Here is a 23,359-nt window from a genome sequence, read left to right on the forward strand (position 1 = left end):
TAATCAATTTTTTATTTTTGAGATGGAGTCTTGCTCTGTCACCCAGGCTGCAGTGCAGTGCCACGATCTCGGCCCACTGCAACCTCTGCTTCCTGAGTTCAAGTGATTCTCCTGTCTCAGCCTCCCAAGTAGCTGAGATTACAGGTGCACGCCACCACACCTGGCTAAGTTTTGTATTTTTAGTAGAGATGGGTTTTTGCCATGTTGGCCAGGCTGGTCTCAAACTCCTGACCTCATGATCCGCCCACCTCAGGCTCCCAAAGTGCTGGGATTACAGGCTTGAGCCACTGTGCCCGGCCCAATCTTTTTCTCATATGCATACACATACACAGTCTTGGAGATAATTCCAAAAGGAAGGAAAAGAGACAGTCATAGTTCATAGTTTATTACAAATGCATATTATCCAACTCAGTAGAAATCCATGTACCCCAGAATGTACAGAAGGTATGCAATGTTCCAGAGTGTCATTGTCAGCTCTGGTTTTATATATATATTAAATATATACATATTTTGAGACAGGGTCTCGCTGTCACCCAGGCTGGAGTGCAGTGGCACAATCTCAGCTCACTGCAACCTCTGCCTCCCAGCCTCAAGAGATCCTCCCACCTCATCCCCCTGAGTAGCTGGGACTACATGCGCATGCCACCACACCCAGCTATTATTTTTATTTCTTTTTGTAGAGACAAGGGCTCACTATGTTTCTCAGGCTGGTCTCGAACTCCTGGTCTCAAGTGATCCTTCTGCCTTGGCCTCCCAAAGTGCTGGAATTATAGGCATGAGCCACTGAGCCTGGCCTGATTATCTGTTTTTTGAATAGTGACCCTAATGTGCTTTTCCAGTTCCAGTAACTTTTGATAAAATTTTTCAGCAGTGTCTTCATCTAGGTCCATCTGGAAAAGAAGCAAAAATAGAGATGTCTAGAAATGAAAAATAAGATGAATAGTATTTGTATAAAAAAAAGGCATTCAATATATGAAATAAAAAGAAAGGAGGCAGCAGGAAAGGGCCATGGTGGCAGACACGTGGAAGAAGCTGAGAGCCTGAAGACATACTAAATCTCAGTCTCAGTTCCAACACTCACCAAACCCACTGATGCTTCCCTTAAACAGCAAGACTGAAAGATCTGAGTTTTGCTATCTCCCCCAATTTTTATATGCCCAGTAACAGAAGACACCAACCAACTGTGTTATCAAAGGACAAAACAGAAAAATCAAGAGTTTTGTGAATTTTTAACGGCTACTCACTTCCTAATATCAATCTGGCTTAGTAAAAGAGCCCTGGTTTTAGCTGGGCTCACTGCCCTCTGGATATAAGACGATACTTCAGCCTCCATTGAAACAATGGGTGCCAGAGCCATGAGACTATGTTCTGGCTAGTGAGATGTAAATAATACCTGGAGTCTCTTCAAGAGAAATAAAGCATCCCTTTTTTCTTCCCTTCTTCCACACCACTCTCGAGCCACAAGCCTGAGGGCCACGCCCTAAAGATGGCCAGGTGGTGATTGCAAGGAACTTGAGTACCTGACAATTTGTGGACTTGCCATGGCAGCCTGAGACTGCCTCTCTCCTAAATGCTTTTACATGCAAGAAATTAAAGATTCTATCTAGTTTAATCTATAGTTATTTTACATTCTTGTGTTTCATGCAGAAAATCTCGACAGTATGTACAGGCAAACTTTCAGCCCTTTTAAAATAGTGATATCCTTTTATCAAGCCAACACAGAGCCTAAACTTCAAGCACAGCCTCTTTGTTCACAAAATTGAAAGGCTAAAAATTAAATAAACTTTTGAACATTTTGAAAATAACATTTTTAAGGGCAGCCAGAGAGAAAGGTCGGGTTACCCACAAAGGGAAGCCCATCAGACTAACAGCGGATCTCTTGGCAGAAACTCTACAAGCCAGAAGAGAGTGGGGGCCAATATTCAACATTCTTAAAGAAAAGAATTTTCAATCCAGAATTTCATATCCAGCCAAACTTAGCTTCATAAGTGAAGGAGAAATAAAATCCTTTACAGACAAGCAAATGCTGAGAGATTTTGTCACCACCAAGCCTGCCCTACAAGAACTCCTGAAGGAAGCACTAAACATGGAAAGGAACAACCGGTACCAGCCACTGCAAAAACATGCCAAATTGTAAAGACCAGCGATGCTAGGAAGAAACTGCATCAACTAACAAACAAAACAACCAGCTAACATCATAATGACAGGATCAAATTCACACATAACAATATTAACCTTAAATGTAAATGGGCTAAATGATCCAACTAAAAGACACAGACTGGCAAATTGGATAAAGAGTCAAGACCCATCAGTGTGCTATATTCAGGAGACCCATTTCATGTGCAGAGACACACATAGGCTCAAAATAAAGGGATGGAGGGAGATCTACCAAGCAAATGGAAAACAAAAAAAGGCAGGGGTTGCAATCGTAGTCTCTGATAAAACAGACTTTAAACCAACAAAGATCAGAAGAGACAAAGAAGGCCATTACATAATGGTAAAGGGATCAATTCAACAAGAAGAACTAACTATCCTAAATATATATGCACCCAGTACAGGAGCACCCAGATTCATAAAGCAAGTCCTTAGAGACCTACAAAGAGGCTTAGACTCCCATACAATAATAATGGGAGACTTTAACACCCCACTGTCAACATTAGACAGATCAACGAGACAGAAAGTTAACAAGGATATCCAGGAATTGAACTCAGCTCCGCACCAAGCAGACCTAATAGACATCTACAGAACTCTCCACCCCAAATCAACAGAATATACATTCTTCTCAGCACCACACAGCACTTATTCTAAAATTGACCACATAGTTGGAAGTAAAGCATTCCTCAGCAAATGTGGAAGAACAGAAATTATAACAAACTGTCTCTCAGACCACAGTGCAATCAAACTAGAACTCAGGATTAAGAAACTCACTCAAAACTGCTCAACTACATGGAAACTGAACAACCGGCTCCTGAATGACTACTGGGTACATAACGAAATGAAGGCAGACATAAAGATGTTCTTTGAAACCAATGAGAACAAAGACACAACACACCAGAATCTCTGGGACACATTTAAAGCAGTGTGTAGAGTGAAATTTATAGCACTAAAAGCCCACAAGAGAAAGCAGGAAAGATCTAAAATTGACACTCTAACATCACAATTAAAAGAACTAGAGAAGCAAAAGCAAACACATTCAAAAGCTAGCAGAAGGCAAGAAATAACTAAGATCAGAGCAGAACTGAAGGAGATAGAGACACAAAAAAACTCTTCAAAAAAATCAATGAATCCAGGAGCTGGTTTTTCGAAAAGATCAACAAAATTGATAGACTGCTAGCAAGACTAATAAAGAAGAAGAGAGAGAAGAATCAAATAGACACAATAAAAAATAATAAAAGGGATATCACCACCGATCCCATCTGAGAATACTATAAACACCTCTACTCAAATAAACTAGAAAACCTAGAAGAAATGGATAAATTCCTGGACACTTACACCCTCCCAAGACTAAACCAGGAAGGGGTCAAATCCCTGAATAGACCAATAACAGGATCTGAAATTGAGGCAATAATTAATAGCCTATCAACCAAAAAAAGCCCAGGACCAGACGGATTCACAGCCGAATTCTACCGGAGGTACAAGGAGGAGCTGGTACCATTCCTTCTGAAACTATTCCAATCAACAGAAAAAGAGGGAATCTTCCCTAACTCATTTTATGAGGCCAGCATCATCCTGATACCAAAGCCTGACAGAGACACAACAAAAAAAGAGAATTTTAGACCAATATCCCTGATGAACACTGATGCAAAAATCCTCAATAAAATACTGGCAAACCGAATCCAGCAGCACATCAAAAAGCTTATCCACCATGATCAAGTGAGCTTCATCCCTGGGATGCAAGGCTGATTCAACATATGCAAATCAATAAACGTAATCCAGCATATAAACAGAACCAAAGACAAAAACCAAATGATTATCTCAATAGATGCAGAAAAAGCCTTTGACAAAATTCAACAGCGCTTCGTGCTAAAAACTCTCAATAAATTAGGTATTGATCGGACATATCTCAAAATAATAAGAGCTATTTATGACAAACTCACAGCCAATATCATATTGAATGGGCAAAAACTAGAAGAATTCCCTTTGAAAACTGGCACAAGACAGGGATGCCCTCTCTCTCCACTTCTATTTAACATAGTGTTGGAAGTTCTGGCCAGGGCAATCAGGCAGGAGAAAGAAAGAAAGGGTACTCAATTAGGAAAAGGGGAGGTCAAATTGTCCCTGTTTGCAAATTACATGATTGTATATTTATAAAACCCCATTGTCTCAGCCCAAAATCTCCTTAAGCTGATAAGCAACTTCAGCAAAGTCCCAGGATACAAAATCAATGTGCAAAAATCACAAGCATTCTTATACACCAATAAGAGACAAACAGAGAGCCAAATCATGAGTGAACTCCCATTCACAATTGCTTCAAAGAGAATAAAATATCTAGGAATTCAACTTACAAGAAATGTGAAGGACCTCTTCAAGGAGATCTACAAACCACTGCTCAATGAAATAAAAGAGGACACAAAAAAATGGAAGAACATTCCATGCTCATGGGTAGGAAGAATCAATATCATGAAAATGGCCATACTGGCCAAGGTAATTTATAGATTCAAAGCCATCCCCATCAAGCTACCAATGACTTTCTTCACAGAATTGGAAAAAACTACTTTCAAGTTCATATGGAACCAAAAAAGGGCCCACATTGCCAAGACAATCCTAAGCCAAAAGAACAAAGCTGGAGGCATCACGCTACCTGACTTCAAACTATACTACAAGGCTACAGTAACCAAAACAGCATGGTACTGGTACCAAAACAGAGATACAGACCAATGGAACAGAACACAGCCCTCAGAAATAATGCCGCATATCTACAACCATCTGATCTTTGACAAACCTGACAAAAACAAGAAATGGGGAAAGGATTCCCTATTTAATAAATGGTGCTGGGAAAACTGGCTAGCCATATGTAGAAAGCTGAAACTCGATCCCTTCCTTACACCTTATACAAAAATTAATTCGAGATGGATTAAAGACTTAAATGTTAGACCTAAAACCATAAAAACCCTAGAAGAAAACCTAGGCAATACCATTCAGGACATAGGCATGGGCAAGGACTTCATGTCTAAAACACCAAAAGCAATGGCAACAAAAGCCAAAATTGACAAATGGAATCTAATTAAACTAAAGAGCTTCTGCAAAGCAAAAGAAACTACCATCAGAGGAAGGCAACCTACAGAATGGGAGAAAATTTTTGCAATCTACCCATCTGACAAAGGGCTAATATCCAGAATCTACAATGAACTCAAATTTGCAAGAAACAAACAAACAACCCCATTAACAAGTGGGCAAAGGATATGAACAGACACTTCTCAAAAGAAGACACTTATGCAAGCAAAAGACACATGAAAAAATGCTCATCATCACTGGCCATTAGAGAAATGCAAATCAAAACCACAATGAGATACCATCTCACACCAGTTAGAATGGCGATCATTAAAAAGTCAGGAAACAACAGGTGCTGGAGAGGATGTGGAGAAATAGGAACACTTTTACACTGTTGGTGGGACTGTAAACTAGTTCAACCATTGTGGAAGTCAGTGTGGCGATTCCTCAAGGATCTAGAACTACAAATACCATTTGACCCAGCCATCCCATTACTGGGTATATACCCAAAGGATTATAAATCACGCTGCTATAAAGACCGATGCACATGTATGTTTACTGCGGCACTATTCACAATAGCAAAGACTTGGAATCAACCCAAATGTCCATCAATGATAGACTGGATTAAGAAAATGTGGCACATATACAGCATAGAATACTATGCAGCCATAAAAGAGGATGAGTTCATATCCTTTGTAGGGACATGGATGAAGCTGGAAACCATCATTCTCAGCAAACTATCACAAGGACAAAAAACCAAACACCGCATGTTCTCACTCATAGGTGGGAACTGAACAATGATAACACTTGGACACAGGAAGGGGAACCTCACACACTGGGGCCTGTTGTGGGGTGGGTGTAGGGGGGAGGGATAGCATTAGGAGATATACCTAATGTAAATGATGAGTTAATGGGTGCAGCACACCAACATGGCACATGTATACATATGTAACAAACCTGCACGTTGTGCACATGTACTCTAGAACTTAAAGTATAATAATAATTTTTAAAAAAAGAAAGAAATAACATTTATCTTCAATCAAGTTAGAGTTTTTCCATAATGGAACTGGAAGAAGAATTACAGAACTCTTCTAGTTCAACCCCATCTTTTAACAGAAGAGAAAGCTGACTTCCCCAAATTAATCAAATGTTAAAATACTTTCTTCAATGCATTTCCATCAAATGCTAATGTATGTCAGTTTGTAGAACTAAACATTTTCCCCTTGATAAACAAATCATTCCTTCTAAGTTAATAGACAGTAAGTTCAAATACACCCTGCTAGCCTAAAGTAAGCTATTAGTTTACAATAGAATTCCCCAAAGGGATGTTACAGGTTATGTAAAATTTGCTTTAAAAAAAATTCATGGTGAAGTACTGAAAACAGCAGGATAAAATATTTCACACACATTTCTTAACTGTTTCAACTTCTCACAGCCTTTACTTTGCTGATGTATGCTGTACAAGTCTCTGAAAGAGGGGAATGTAATATGAAGCATGGTTCAATTTTACTTGCTAGAGGAACTGCTTCTTGCAAATCTTCTCAGGAAACTAGTATCCCACAGAACATATTTTGAAAAACCTGGAAGGTTCACTTTTAGTGAACAGATAGCACAGGAAGCCAAGTGCATGGCTCCCCTTTTAACTCATGCTACTAACAGAGGCCAAGATCAATGCCAGTTACTTGACTTACCTGCGATAACAGTCACCTCAATCTCATTTTATCTTATGCTAATGCCTCCTCACAACAGGCTGGACAGTGGAAAATCGGGGGCTGAAATAAACCTTACGCATGACAAAAGTACAACAAAGTAGTTCTCTTAGTTTAAAATAAATTTTCTTATTCCCCAGTATGTAACGCTATGTTTGATTTCATTTTAGATTATACCAAGTCTAAAAAACACAGTACTGACTTTTTTTTCTGCACATTATTCTGTTCCTCTTCAAAACACCAATCTATTAAAGCTGACAACTGTCACAAGCAGAATTGAATACTCAAAGGGAAGTTAACTTCACACAGAAAAACACTTCATATTTCATTCAACTTGCAACGTATTTACTGAGCGTCTACCATGTGTAAGGCAGCCTGCTAGGAAATGGGGTATGACCCTCCTCCTCACAGAGCTTACATTCTGACAGGGGAACCCGAAAGTGAACAAGCATGATCTGCAACAGGTACGAGATGTCAAGAAAGCCTATTACAGAGGCACCCAGGCCCGGTCTACAGGGTCACTAAAGGCTATGGGATAAACTGATCTAAAGGATGAGCACAAATCAATCATCGAGAGGCTGAGAGCAGCTCAAGTCGGGGGAATAAGATGTGCGAGAAGCAGGAGAGAGCAGGATGAAATAAAATCAGGCCAGTGTGATGCTGGTGAACAGTGAGTACCCAGAGAAGCGAAGCTGGGGGGCTGAGGGGCTGGTCAGGAACACAGGCTTCATTCATCAACCCAACAGCAAACATCAGTGCAACAATGTAAGCACATTTACCTTCTGGGTCATAATGTAATTTCTTCCAAAGCCGGTGGTGGCACTCAGATATTTGATCAGAGGATTGAGAGATTCAGGCTTTTGGTGGAAAAGCCATACCTGGAAAGGAAGGATGTGTCAGTGATTTGTTTCTTCTGCCCAAGGTGAGTGAGGCTGGTGGAGAGTCACAATCTGCACTTTATAGAGCTCCCCAGACAAATTATAAACATCCTCTCAAATATCATCAGTGAATGGTTTGGCAAATATATTGAGAACCAATTAAAATATAGTTTAAAAGCACTTGCTTCTACAACCAATTTGTATTCCTACAATAAATGCATTTATTTCTGTAACACTTACCAGAACAAGAGCATCAAAGCCAATTCCATTTATGTTTTCCTTAGCTAACCTCAATTAAGTCAAGATTTAAGAATCTACTAAGTACTACAATGCTAGGTCCTCAGGTTTCCAAAGTGAATAAAAAATCCTGAAGGAGTTCAATGGAATGAGGGAGACAAATGTAAAGAACTGACTCAGATACAATGGGCTTTTTATGTAGGACAATTCTGAACCGTTAGTAGAGGCTGCCTCTGGAGCTCTGGGTTGAAGAATATTCAGAGACATCACGTGTGTATAGCCGAAAGGAGTATTATAGCCCATTAGTTATGTCTGCCATTGATGAGGAAACACATGCAACCCATTTGCCACGTGTGATTTAACTCCACTGGCTTCCTAATAAAATAACAACTTGATCTTCTAAGAGAGGGAAGAAAATCTTCATAGAGGGGAATGGTGTTGAACCTTGTTGTCCTGGCTCTTGACCCACAAAATGCTCTTTCTCCACGGGAAATCACAGACTGATTGTGCAGTCACCGTCCTGCTCTGCCTGTCCCTCCAGCTTCCCATTGCTCTGTATCTCCTCTAGCTGCTGGGGTATCTTGCCTCTAAAGAAGTGCTTTCCCTACAGTCATGGTGCCCAGTGCCATGGTACATGTTAAAACTTGCAAACTTCACTCCTAATGTTCTGTGCTTAGCCTTATAGTCCGCTTTAGTTCCCAACGGGACCTCAATTATTCACAGAGCTTATTCTCTTATTATCTTTTCTGTTGAAATTATTTCTACTACGAGTGAACCTATAATTCACATCTGCTAAGTCATCATACAAGTTATAAAAACTTCAGTAACATACCAGAGCTTCTGTTCCATTATATGGTGTCAAAGTGAATGCATTTGCAAAAAAGCGAAGCTGCAGAAAAGAAAACAACAGTTATTTTTTGGTGGTTTAGAATAGAGTCACGAAAGAATTATTCATTTAAATATTTTTTAAAACCCTGCCTTTCTGATTATAGAACACTTTTTAAGTAACAAAAAATAAAGAAGTCAAAAAAGAAACATCATTTAATCTCCATTATTCCAAATCCACTACTTTTAACATGAAGGCCTATTTACTTCTGATCTTTACTTTATGCCTGCCCTAAGGAAAAGACACTTCTTCCTGAGCCCTAAAGAGAGAATCATTTCCTAAAAGTAGCATTTTTCAAGATGTGCCACAGAAACAATGGTCCTGCAAGACGTTCAAATCACAAAACAAAAATATGGTTGTATAGTTACATAGTACAGAATTATCCCCTTCTTGGGAACTTTTGATGCACAGGATCAGTTTGAAAACTTAGAGAAGTCCAGTTTAACAATGTTCAACATGGGTTTTCTAAAATTATATGATTACAGAACTCTTGGGATCTGTGGTGCATGAGCAGTGAAACATTCCTTTAAAGAGAAGTGGACACTCAAATGGTGGTGTGGCAGTAACACTTAGAAATATTAAGCAGAGGTTTCACATTAAGTAAGTTCAAAAACCTCAAGTTAAATGGCATTCAGGTTCAATTCCTTAAATCATTTCCCAACCCTTAAACATATCTTCCAGGTCCCAAAAAGAGATTTTTATGAGTTAAGAAAAGAAGTATATTCATCACTTACTAGCAATATGGCCGGCATCAACAGCGTCCATATAAACGGAGGCAGAATTCCATATGTCAAATTGGTCAATGCTGTACCTGGACAGGCCACATTGGAATAGAGACCCTAGGAACAGAGAGGTGTAGCAATGAGACTTTAACTCAGTGTATATTGACTCAGTCCAGCTACATGCTAGTTAATAAAAGAGGTATGTACATGAGCCAGAAGGCAGGTAATAAAGAATTTATGTTCTGAGTTGTCTCTGAAGTTGGGTAAAACGTTTATGTTGAAGAATCATGTATTAAGAGAACCCACTGTGAGAGGCACCCAGGATGCAAAAATTAGTGGGACAAAGTCTCTATTCTCATGAACCTTGCAGTATAAAAAATAACCAATCTTAAAGCTGGGGGAGAAAAGCAGGGCCTGGTTATCTGAGTTTTCCCTATTATTGGCTTAACTGAAGATCAGCTTTTTAATCATAATAAGCATTTAAGATTAAAAGATGTACGGAGTACAGTCCTTGCCTTCAAGAAGTTTCTGGCCTAATAAATAGACAGCTAAACCTAAAGTATGTGTCTGTTTCCCTGCAAGTACATAAGACCCATACCTCTAGCTTGAGGGGGGTGCTCCCGGCATTAGGCTGTATGTGCTATCACAAAACTTTCTCCAACTGAAGATCTCTAAATCAGGTCCTTAGCCTAGAACTCATTTTAGAAAGTTCCACCCTACAAAGAGAGCCCCAATTAACACAGAGCTTATGTTAATACAAAGGGTCCTATGTGATCTATAGTTAAGTCCTGGAGCCCTGGGATCATGCCTCTTATTGGGATTTGTTTTACTATTTTATTTAGTTTAATTTATACTATACATTTTACTTTATTTTGATATTGACTATTTTAACTCATTTTTATCATTTTTAAACTCATTTTTTCTTTTAAATAAAAAAATAGGAAGTGCCAGTTTAACAGACAGTTCAACGGACAGACAGCACCCTAAGCAACAGAACCTGGAGGGTTTTCATCCTTTATTTGGTACTGCAGAGGCTTGGCACTGCCTGACATGGATCAACCATCCCTGAGAATCCCCTTGATTTACCAACAATCCTCTAGAAAAAAGTCAAGAGCTAAGACTTATCCTCATGATAGTCCAAAAGTTTTTCCTAAGAAAACAATGTACTCTGCCCCTAAAACAGCTAAGGAAAAGTTCTTATTCTAGGAGCTTCCTAGGATCACTTGGGGACTATTCTGTCCTAAACGCAGAAATCTTCAAACTAAAATCCAGCGTTTCCAACATATATAATTTTCTGATGTTGAGAGATAAACAAAAAAGAAAGAAGAAGATAATCTTAACCAAGACTGTATCCTTCCATTTGTTTAGTTATAGGGATTAAATTGTGATGATCCTGAGTATTTCTATACAGCTTGAGTGGGGGAGCATGCATGGATAATTAAAGTCTATCAGGCAGTCTATATAGAACCTGACAACATTTCCAGTAACGCAGGGCTTCAAAAGGAATCCTGTAATGTTATTCTTTCTCAGCTGCTTCTTTCCTCATAAAGGCCAAGAAGAAAAAGTCATTGGCTGAGAACCAATCTCAACAGATTTTACAAGCAATAGCTAAATCTCCCTCATTCGTAAAGGATAAAATCCCAAAGCTTACTTGATAATTGAGACTTAAATAGAATCCCAGACCTTTTTATGAAAGGAAAAGCTAATCCCTCTAAAAGGGAGTTCTCAGAGTATCAGGAAGCAGTTGTGACAAGTTTTTAAACATCTCAAGAAACTTCAGAAGGAGGTGCACAATTGGGCCAACATGCTGAGTCCAACCTGCAATATTAACAGCCAATACAAGAATATGTACACACATGTGCAGACCACATGCACTGACACCTACATACATGCACACACCCAAAAAATACATTCACAAACATATGTGCACACACCCACAAAACCCGTACATGTACATATGAACCTGCTACACATGGGTAGGCACACAAATACATACCCACATTCATGCATATCCACATGTACATATTTGCACAGACACATGCACACACAAACTCACATTCTGAATACAAAACACTGCTGTGAGTGCTTCATACAGATCCCCCTCAGTCAATCTTCCCAATAAATCTGTGAGGCAGGCACTATTACTATCCCTATTTTTCAGATGAGGAAACTGAGGCATAGGGAGATTAAATAATATGCCTAGGGTTACAAGGAGTCAGGATTCAAATTCAGTTCTAGAAAGTATGCTCTTAGCTTCAACTTTATAAGAGGCATGATTCAGGCTGGGCGCAAGCGCTGTAATCCCAGCATTTTGGGAGGCTGAGGCAGGCAGATACCTGAGGTCAGGAGTTCGAGACCAGCTTGGCCAACACAGTAAAACCCTGTCTCTACTAAAAACACAAAAATTGGGTGTGGTGGCACATCCCTGTAATCCCAGCTACTCGAGAAGCTGAGGCACAAGAATCACTTGAATTCAGAAGATAGAGGTTGCAGTGAGCCAAGATTGTGCCACCGCACTCCAGCCTGGGCAACAGAATGAGACTCTGTCTCAAAAAAAAGGGGGGGCACCATTCTAAGAGCCAGAACACAGAATACCACCTGATAAAGGTAGCAATTCCAGAATAAGCCAGGTCTAGACCATCACATAAGGGTTATATTTCTATGTCTAATTCATGATCCAAGAAGCTCCATTGAGGTAAAACATAATTCTTGATCATCATCTTATTTCACTTTCCTCCTCAACCCTAAACCTGGCCCAGTGCCCTAAACATGATAGGTCTTTTGTAAATGTTAGTGAAATTAAACTTCTCCATAGCCCCATACTCATACAACACTGTTAATCAAAGCAAACAAAAGAAAATGTCCAAGGGGAAGACTGGAGATTTTCAGGTAAGAATTTAGACCTGGGCAACAGAGACATACAAAAAGCAGTAAGCTGCAGACCACAGTGGCAACAAGGACTCAGTATGACCAACAAGGGTCACCATCCCCTGAAAAACATCCCATAAACTGAGATCCTCATAGAGACAGAGCTCTGGAGTCTTACCTAAAACCACCACTATCCAGAAGGTTTTATAACTACTTGACTGTCCTATAAACGTCTGCTATGACAAACACTAGGCGGCAGCATGGTACAGTGGGAAAAGTCCAAGCTATAAAGTCAGACAGCCTCGGGCTCAATTCTGAGCTCTACCGTTTACAAGTTGTGTGACCATCAGGTAAATGACTTAAGTTCTCCGAGATTTAGTGTCCTCATCTGAAAATGGTAATACTTAGACCCACCTCCATGTAATGAGGCAGGTATTTAATGACATACACAGACGAATACAGCACCTGAAACACAGCAAGTACCAAAACAGTAGCTATGATCACTTTTAGTAGTGTCACTCTGTTAACATAAGTTAGAATTCCTGAAGAACCACAGAATGATGAATGAACTACCTATAACTATAATGTCAGGAGCCAATTATCTCTGCCCTAACACTTTCATATACACCAAATATCAATCTAAACTAGAAGAGTTAGTGGAAAGCCAGCTACCTTATTAGGAAATCAACAGCAGGTAATTAAGAGAACCCTCCTCTGCCATTTCCGTATCACTGAGACAGGCCTTACCTGCTGGTTGAAGTTCCTGTTCAAAGCCACACTCAAAAGGTCAGTGGCATATTTGGAAGAGCTGTAGGGTTCCTTGCCTTTGCTGTGCTGGAAGTCCTCGAGGCTGAAATTAGATTTCCTTGCATTGCGAGATGATGTCCAGATGAGCTGAGATGGATTGTCACTGTGACAGAGGAGAGGCTCCAGTTCCCGAATCTGGGTGAAAGAAAAAAAAAAAGTATTAAAATATACTGACAGAATACAGATAAAAATTTTGAAACCACTGTACTGTATGGTAAGAGATTAGGGTCAGAGACATCAGTATTAACTAGTTATCTAAAAGAGACATGAATTAGTTACACAGAAAAATATTTATAGATATGCATACATACATGAGTTAGTATGTACATATATATCTCTTAGTCTATCAGCAGAGAGGGTTTAGAAGACACTGATATCTCAGTAGCAATAAGCACCCAGATCTTGGTTTCTAATAACCATTCTCTGATAAAAGAAAACATATGTCTTTAGAAAAGTAGCTGATTCTAGGACTGAACAAGGAAATACACAAGACGAGTCTGAAGGATCTTGTAGTGCCAGATAGTAAGAAACTGCTCAAAATGAAAGCTAAAACAAAAAGAGAAAACCATAACAATGGGGGTGTGCCAAAGAGATACAGGAGCCAACTGAAAGCGTTCCCAGTGGCCAAAACTGAAAAAATTTGAGCAGGAAAATAAAATAGTATTTATAATTTCAAAGCAGAAAATACATAAACATGAGTCCATATGGATATAATAAATGATTGAATAAAGACATAAATAAAGGAGAACTGACAATCTCCCTTGTGGAAAAAATCCAAATAATTTCTGTAGATAACCCACTCTCTTAAGGAGGTAGAGCACTAGCCAGTATGCATTGGCTGCACATAGTAACTTTTTTTCTTTTTCTCTTTTTTTTTTTTTTTTGAGACGGAGTTTCACTGTTGTTGCCCAGGCTGGAGTCCAATGGCATGACCTCGGCTCACCACAACTTCTGCCTCCCGGGTTCAAGCGATTCTTCTGCCTCAGCCTCCCAAGCAGCTGGGATTACAGGCATGCGTCACCACACCCGGCTAATTTTGTTTTTTGATAGAGATGGGGTTTCTCCATGTTGGTCAGGCTGTTCTCAAACTCCTGACCTCAGGTAATCTGCCCGCCTTGGCCTCCCAAAGTGCTGGGATTACAGGCAGGAGCCACCGTGCCCGGCCCAACTTTCTTTCAAAAAGTAGAGTATGAAAAGGGAGAAAGAAAAAGTAACTTCACAATGGAGAAACCTGACAGACATGACCTCAAGCCAGGTGATCAAGGTTAATATCAACACTGAGAAGTCATACTGATAGAATACACCCTTGATATGATGTCATGAGAATGTCACTTTACCTCTGTGGCCTTCCTCCCAAAAACCACATTCTTCAGTCTCACCATGAGAAAAACATCAGACAAATCCCGATTGAGAGAGTCTACAAAACACCTAAGCAGTACTCCTCAAAACTGTCAAGGTCATCAAAAACAAGGAAAGTCTGAGAAGCTGTCACAACCAAGAAGAGCCTAAGGAGACATGACTGCTAAATGTAATGTAGTATCTTGAATGGGATCCTAGAACTGAAAAAAGACATTAGGCAAAAACAGAACCTGAATAAAGTGTGTACTTTAGTTAATAATAATGTAGCAGAATTGATTCAGCTATTTTGACAAATGCATCATACCAATGCGAAATGTTAATAATGGGGAAACTGGGTGTAGGGCATACAGAAAGTCTCTGTACTATCTTTGCAGTAATTCTGTAAATCAAAAACTATTAGTACATTTATTAAAGAAAAATCTACTAGGAAAGCTTCCAGAAGTATTCCATGCTCACAATAAACAAGGCAAATGCAATCAAGAAAACTCAAACATGAGATAAAATCAGTTAACTGGCTGCTCAACTATAATAATGCCCTGTGCCCAGAGCTTTACAGAAACGATCACACCAAATATTAGCTTATTAAGCCCACAGCTTCTTTACCAGGATAAAATGGCCAAAGACATTGGTCTCAAACACCTCCTGAAGTCCATCAGCAGTGATCTTATCACCCTGGGTCAGCAGGCCTTCAGCTGTGGAGAACATATGAATCACTTTTCTGAAACAGCAGAAGATAATTGCATGACTTTTTAAAGCTTCTTTAACTGGAAATACTGAAAACACTTTCCAACCCATCCCCCCGACCCGTAAACTACACCTCCCTTGATTCTATAATGACAGGAATAAAAATACCTATTTCTCAGACTGGGTTATTGTATTAAATGAAATGCCAAAGACCCTCCTTCCCCCACTAATTCACAGAAATACTTACATACTTATAGCTCACGCTACCAATAGGAACTTGAGTCTCAAAAACCTGCTGCTAAAATTCTCTTCACCTCTTACCCAGTCAGGTTACAGGTAAACTGTTCTAAAGGAATAATAAGCTATGCCAAAGGGAAAAGAGTTTTCCTATGCACGAAGTATGTTTAACTGTCAAAAAAAAGAGTTAAACAGATTGTTTTTTTAACTGGGAATTCTTCAAACATATTAATATAGTGTTCTGCTGGGAGGTCAATTTAGTAGGTCAAGATCAATGCGGGGAGAGAGAGACAGAGAGAGTGTGAGAGTGTGAGAGTGTGAGTGTGTGTGTGTGTGTGTGTGTGTCTGTTTTTTAATGGAAAAGAAGTAAAGCAAAAGCATTGGTATAGTAAGCAGCACATAGTAAGAATGCCTATTTATGAATAAGTGTATTGGGTCACAAAGTAAGATTTATTCCTATAAATAAGAATTCTCCTGGTTGTGTTTCAACATTTTTGAAAGCCACTACACTAATGAGTAATGAGAATCTCCCAGGAAACATTAGTTGTCTGCATTTCCCCAACCTACTGGTCAGAGCACCTGACATACAGCTGGGAAATAGTTCAAAGTAACTTTCCTGGAAATTGGAGTCTCTCTGAGAACTCTGCCTAATTTCAAAATGTTCTTGCTAATAGGCATATCCAGGCAGACCAAAAAATGACCTTCTAAACCATTTAGAATGTCCTGGAGACTTAGAATACCATAAAAAACGGGACTTTCGGCACTCCCCACAAAAGAGGATTGCTTTTCTTTCATGATATGGTTGCAACATCTCCTTTTTCTGTCTTCAACCTTTTCAACAACCCCTTACCTTTCATCCCCCCAACTTAACACGCCATCAAAACTAGGCAGAAAAATGAACACATTCCTTCCAATCAGTTCATCCGTAAAACGAAAATTACCTTGAAAAGAGGCCAAAGAAAAGTGCTTTGATATTTAGTTGTGGATTAGGCATGATCCCAGCATTTAGATATATACAGTCTAATCTCTGAAACCTGCAAGTAAACCACCAAACAAGATTGTGAGTTGCAAGTAAAAACATCAGGACAAGACTGTGTATTCTATCTCTAGAGTGACTAGAATCAAGGAGGCCTAAGAAAGACAAAAAATACTTTCTAAATTAATAAATTAGCCACAGCAAGCTCAGAAGAATTTATAGCACATTAGAGTTACAGTTTTTCTTTAGCTACAGTAAACATTTGAGAATTCTTTCTTTGGTAGTGGCTTCAAACAGAATCTGTGGAGTCATCGTGGACTTTAAGTAAAACCTCTGATCAATAATTCCTTCCAGCTCTGTCCTCTCAATAAGGAATTGCAGCAACCCTCTATCTCTTAAACCCACTCTCCTCATCTTACAAAGTGTCTTGCTTTTAAAAAAAAAATCCACATTTCCTCTGGTTGACAAGTAAAATTTATATACTATTGATATTCACCTGACCTGATCTATTAATGCTGAAATCTGAATGCCAAAATATATAATAAAACAGAAGATCCATGTGGAAACCTTTCAGTGTTCATGGACAAGTCCTATGTATCCTAAAATGATGAAAGTTCATAAGAATACAATGAGATTATAAAAGATGAATGGGGGTAAGGTAATCTTGTTGGGCTCCCCCCTGAATACTTGTCATGGAAGGGATATGAAATGCTCAGCTGAAAAAGCATTTTCAGTTTTAAACCTATGTAAGTCTTCATCTAAGACTCTTCATCTAAGACTTACATAGGTTTAAATGTACTCATTTTGAACTAGGTTCAAGGCAGGTAAAGCCTGCTCTCATGATACTCACAGACACCATAAATATTCAGAATATCTCCTAGAGTTCTATGTACCAAACTGTCTCTGAATAACCCAAGATATTAAGAGTCATAGCTTCTAAAGTTAGGACCCTGAAATACATACATGGTCTTCAACACAGATCACATACAACCATTTCTTGATCATCCAATAAATAATTGACAAATGACTCAAATTATTAAATTGACCATTTAAAATGCTGATATTATTACCATCAGTTCATCATGTAAGTGCCACAAAGATAGTGTGAGTTCATCCATTGTTGCTTGTTCTATTACCTTATTTGCCAACTTTTATCTACGAATATTAACATATTTGGCTAGGAACGGAGAGGAAATGTTTAGTAAAGACATCAAATTAAGCTCTGGCTTCAGTAAAATGACATACCACTCATCAATAAAATAATTGATATATTGCTCTAATATGGATAAAACAGCATCACTATTTCTTACTAGTTTTCATCTGCACTATCTAATAGAAGAGAATGCTACAGATGGAAAGACCAGGTGTCAGGGATGGTGCTACTTGAGCCATTAGAAGGGATTCTCGAGCTCTCTTTAGCTCTAGTTTATTTCAGACTTAGAACTGAAGAGATCCATTTGAGCCACTGGGTGCAGTTTCTTGACATAAGTAAGAATCTATCTGGACACTTTCATATATTCCAAATTTGTGAATATCACTATAACCATCATTTCCTAAACTTGAATTAACACCAACCATCTCAAAAAAAAAGGCTGTTTTGCGGACTAAATAAATACCTCAAAACTTCACTAAAATGCTGATGACAGGTACCTGGGACAACTCACTTACCACCTGAAGTGCTCCCTTCTGCCCCACAGCCTCACTGCCTTGAATCTGTGCTAAGTTGCTAAATATCTTACGAAATACTAAATTACTAAACTTGCAATAAAGTACCGAATATCTTGAACCTTTGAAGGCATTTGGGAATAGTCAGTACTATAAATGTTAAAACTTTGGGTCTCAAAAGTAAACTGCATCGGAATGGGATATTATTAACTGGGAAATGAAGGTTCTTTTCTTCCAAATAAGAAAATATAACAAAATCTAAACAAAGCATGTAAGAAGCCAGCTGGCTAAGAAAGTTTGGGAAAAGAATGCCTGTAAACATGATTTAAAACTCGTAACTTCTCTCAACTTCATGGTTTTTATCTCCATAAGGACATTCAGTATACAGTTTCACAGCCCTGGAGATGCTTAAGTTATGGAGGAGTAGGGGATATGGAATATATCAAAATTTCTGTGAAAACAGAATCTAGAAAATCTCCTCAGGTTTTTTTTTTCTTTAAGATGCGGTAGAAAACTCTAATAGCTCAGCAGTACTGGAGAGAGAAACCACATTTACAGAGGACTAAGGCCACACTGAGAAGAGCTGGAGTGAAGAAAACTAGCTTTCACTTTGTAACTTGCGCATTTGGAACAGGCAAATGCAAATGATTATCAATTCACATCAAATGCGAAGTATTTTTATTCAGCAAATGTCTTCATCAAGAAGGCCTTCCTTGTTTCTACCCATTTCATTCTACTGTCCAAGGAAACAAGGTAGTTCTTTGTCTCTTAAGTGCCTCAATATTTGAAAATTAATTATTCCAGATAGCCCTAGGGCAGCATAGACTAGTGCAGGGTTCTTGGACTTTTTTCATCATAAATTCCTCTTACAATTTAAAAACAAATAAATTTAAAAAAAAGCCCTCTCTGCCCAGAAAATGCATTGTGCACCTACATGCAATTTTGTGTTCACTTTCAGGGGAGTTATACATCTGAGGACTCTATTCCTTCATATACCAAATATTGATCAAATGTCTATTACATGCCAATTACTGTGAAGGTGTGAACAAATCTTTACTGGCCTAGGGAAAAAAATACTCCTTAGGAAGCAGGGAGAAGCCCTGGGGTCTTGGACCCACCCAACTAATATAAGATTGGATGACCTTCCCAGGCATATTACCCTTATTTCTGTGTCTCAGTTTCTTCACTTGTTAAATGTCACTCACTACTTGCCTTATCTACTTAATGAATTCATTATGTGAAGAAAGATGTAAAAAATGAATTCAAATGTCAAAGGAGTTACCTTAACGTAAGGCAGTGCAACTGATCACACATCAGGATGTACTTACAAATTAGTCTCCATGAAATAATTATGATCATGATTGAGATTGAAAATGTGGTACTGGCCAAGTGCAATGGCTCACACCTGTAATCCCAGCACCAACTGATCGATCACATATCAGCATGTACTCATAACTTAGTCTCCATGAAATAATTATGATCATGATTGAGACTGAAAATGTGGTACCGGCTGGGCGCAATGGCTCACGCCTGTAATCCCAGCACCAACTGATCACATCAGGATGTACTCATAAATTAGTCTCCATGAAATAATTATGATCATGATTGAGATTGAAAATGTGGTACTGGCCAGGTGCAATGGCTCACGCCTGTAATCCCAGCACTTTGGGAGGCCGAGGCAGGTGGATCACGAGGTCAGGGGTTCGAAACCAGCCTGACCAAAATGGTAAAACCCCATCTCTACTAAAAATACAAAAATTAACCAGGCATGGTGGCGCATGTCTGTAATCCCAGCTACTCAGGAGGTGGAGGCAGGAGAATCACTTGAATCCAGGAGGCAGAGGTTGAAGTGAGCCGAGATCACGCCATTGCACTCCAGCCTGGGCAACAGAGCAAGACTCTATCTCTTTAAAAAAAAAAAAAAAGAAAGAAAGAAAACGTGGTACTGAGACACAATGGGTCACCCTATACAGACTTCCTCAACATAACTGCTTACACCGCACCTGTTTCTTTTCAGGTTTTTCTTTCCTCTCTTATTTTATTAAGTGTTATGCTGCACAATCACATGAGAAAAAAAATCCATCAGCAAGAGCTATACCTTTGCTTAAGTTCCTTGGAGGCCCGGAAGACCGACTGCAGGTTGCTGACATCCACCTGGACAATGGTGACCTCAGCAGTGGGGTGAGAGGCCAGCAGAGCAGCACAGACAGCTTCTGCCTTGCTCATGTTCCTGCACGCCAAACACAGATGAAGCTCATCATCTTCCGCCAGCAGCCGCTTGCAGAGGGCCAGGCCAATGCCACTGGGAGGACAATTCAGACACAAGATGTGGGTTATCTGGGATGGCATCAGGTACAGGCATTTCTCTCTGGTTCAGAAAACTGTGTCAAGTTGACCTCCAATGAGAAGCCCAGATAGAAAGAAAAGACTCAACAATTATTTAAGAAGGGAGGAATCCTACACTCCAATAGTCACTTGCTTGAGACACAGCCTAGTTTGTGTTTTTCTCATTTTGAAAAACTTCAATGACAAAATAACTGGACTGAAAACAAGAATTGTTCTTTAGTTTTTCTACTACTGGGCTTTATCCTGCCAGTGGTTTTCATTTTGTACCTATTATGCCACTCATGAAAATGATTTAATATATCACCAGTAAGGGCTCAAAAGAGCATCTTATTAGCTGTTTCCTATGTGCATTTTGACTTTGCTGTCTAGGCTCCTCAGGGGCAAGGGCTCTACCACCTATTGGTATCGTAAACACCATAAGGAGCACCAGAAATCTCTGATAAAGGAACAGATGAATCTTTCAGGATGAGGCATCAGTAACATGGCAGGATGTACAAATCCCTCTCAACAACTATGATTAAATAATAAAGAAAGAACTCAACATGATTAAGTAGAAGGTAGGAATACACTAAATATTAGATGAGTACACCACTTGGAAACAAAGAACTTCAAAACCAGCATTGTAAAACCGCATAGGAGTGGTGACAGCAGTCTGACCAGCCTGGCTGATAGCAATGAAAAGCTGGGTAGTAAGTTCTCTTACAAGACTTAAGCTGATTCCAGGCAAATATGTTAATAGTTAAAACCCAAAAAGAGCCTGGAACCATCAGTAATCTATTAGCACCAACAACAAAGCACCAAAAATATTTATTTGTCCTCACATGAGAACAGTAGGCATTTAATATACAATTGCACATATCACAATATATGTAAAAGAAACAGACAAAATCAATTCTGACTTACTCAGTACCTTCCACATAAGAAGCACCAATCAACGGTTAAAGTCACTTGAGAGGGTATGCTAAAAAGTTGCCAAATGCAGACACCTACCAAGCTGGCTTAGTTAATATGCATGTGGTTAAATAATTGAAAGTGGATCAATCTTAAATGTTTAACATGTCCTCTGTCTTAATCATTTAAAAATGCCAAATGCAACTAGTAGAAAAATGGTTTGATTGGCTTCATCCTCCACACGTTTTTCACAGAAGTGCAAATGACAGGTAAAACAAGCAACAGAAGAGGCTGAGAGACTAAACGAGCAACCCTGGAATTATTATGAGCTGGTTATTCTGCACCCCAACCATGCCTTCATAGGAAAAGATTAATTTTCTCTGGGTTTCTGAAGAGTATGTTAGCTCTCTAGCACTGAGCTAAATGAAACGGGATTGTTTTCTCTCCACCGTCCTAATGTTCATGGGTGTTCAAATTTGTAGGCAAAAGGCTTGTACAGACAAAACACCTGGAGTATAAGACATGATCACGTGGTCAGGAGCAAAATATTGGGCACTGACGATAAATACGAACAGTAGGCAAAGATGGAAAAGGGGCCGAGCCCGCCTGAGTACCCCATTGCCTTGATAACCTCAGGATCATCACTGCGACACTCATCACTTACTGATGCTCTAGTTTTCCTTTTCACTGTCATGTTTAATACAAAGCACCAGTTACTGAGCACCTCAAGAGGCCGACATGCCCCACACCTGCTGCAGACTCCGGGGAACCTAGGCAAAGCCAGGGGCGGGCGCTTCCGGGGTCCGTTCGTGGAGGGTCGCAGACCCCTGCTCTCTCGGACCCCTGATCCGCTGCCGCCTCTGCCAACCCAAAGGAGGCCTCACCTGCTAGCCCCGGTGATCAAAACCACCTTTCGCATCTTCGCGCACTCACACTTCCAAGCAGTGAAGCAAACGCCGCCGCTGCTTTCGGAAGTCCTACGATTTCGGGCCGCCTCACCCGTCACCAATCAGAGTACGGCCACGCCCCGCCTCCCGTTGCGTCATCGAGTCTGAGCTGATCCCTCCAATCTCAGTCCGCCAACCGTTCCCTGCCCTCAGAGACGGCGTCGGGTGAGATAGGCTGAGGGGCGGAGCTGCGTGACGCAAAGCCCGGAGCCATTCCAGGCTCTTCTCGCTCCGCCTCGGCGCAGGTGTCTGTCACTGCTTCCTAGGGCTCAGCGGGCGCCTGATCTTTAATCCTGGTAGGGGCGTCACCCGGCCTAGCACTCAGGACAGGATCTGTGACACGCACTGGGTCTGTGCCCTGGCGCCTGAGATTGGCACTTCATTGCAGGAAGGCCTCACGGTATTTGCACCAGTGCCCATTTTAGAGAAACGGTTTGGGTCTAGGAGCCAACGTTGGACGATTATTATCTAATTTTCTACTCCTTTTTGGATGTACAGATCCAGGCATTGTGCCACTTCACAGCCCAACTTTTGATCCCAGACCTCCTCCTCTAAAGAAACTTATTTCAGAAAATGAGCATTGATTTTATTAAGAACTTTATGTAGATTCAGACGTAAATTACCAGTATTCAAAACTTGGAATGTGGCGTGGAATCAGAATCTCAGAACTTCATTCCCCGAAGTACTGAGAATGTGCTGTAACCTTCTGTATCAGTGCATCTCAAACTGTGCTAAGGGACCTGTTTTTGTCTCCAAGCCATCCCAGATGGGTGCTTTTAGAAAATACAAAAAAATAAAGTGCTAGAAAAAGAAAAGCAAAAGGCATACAAAACACAAGCCCCGATATTTTATTATTAGATCCAAGACATATAAAAGTACTCTGCCAAAATGAGGCAGAATAGGGTTTGGAGGCAGGGTACTTAAGGCCACTTCGTG

At 39.9% G+C, this 23,359-nt stretch overlaps 1 protein-coding gene across 2 annotated transcripts; it reads right to left on the reverse strand.

Annotated features, from left to right (window-relative positions):
- Positions 1–369: 369 nt before the first annotated feature.
- HSD17B7 (hydroxysteroid 17-beta dehydrogenase 7) lies at positions 370–22,511 on the reverse strand. Of its 2 annotated transcripts, XM_034939337.4 has the most exons (9): positions 22,361–22,511; positions 20,338–20,541; positions 16,540–16,632; positions 15,281–15,395; positions 13,259–13,453; positions 9,656–9,760; positions 8,868–8,924; positions 7,700–7,798; positions 370–890 (listed from the first exon to the last, which is right to left on the reverse strand). In XM_034939337.4, the coding sequence occupies exons 1-9, from the start codon at positions 22,393–22,395 to the stop codon at positions 768–770; spliced, it is 1,026 nt and encodes a 341-aa protein (XP_034795228.1). In that variant the 5' UTR covers positions 22,396–22,511; the 3' UTR covers positions 370–767. The 2 variants fall into 2 exon arrangements, 1 of the variants encoding a protein (XP_034795228.1); XR_004666637.4 differs by lacking the exons at positions 370–890; positions 7,700–7,798; positions 8,868–8,924; positions 9,656–9,760 and having other exon boundaries at positions 13,425–13,453; positions 15,281–15,369.
- Positions 22,512–23,359: the final 848 nt, after the last annotated feature.

Source organism: Pan paniscus, chromosome 1 (assembly GCF_029289425.2).
Source record: "Pan paniscus chromosome 1, NHGRI_mPanPan1-v2.0_pri, whole genome shotgun sequence".
NCBI classification, from domain to species: Eukaryota; Metazoa; Chordata; class Mammalia; order Primates; family Hominidae; genus Pan; species Pan paniscus.

Bases quoted from the DNA above. Each gene is read 5' to 3' on its own strand.
- HSD17B7 (XM_034939337.4), bottom strand. From the start codon at position 22,395: ATGCGAAAGGTGGTTTTGATCACCGGGGCTAGCAG. The intron at 20,542-22,360 runs GTGAGGCCTCCT...TTGTCCTCCCAG, and splicing joins TTGATCACCGGGGCTAGCAG to TGGCATTGGCCTGGCCCTCT. The intron at 9,761-13,258 runs GTAAGGCCTGTC...CTCTGTTCCTAG, and splicing joins ACAGGAACTTCAACCAGCAG to GGTCTCTATTCCAATGTGGC.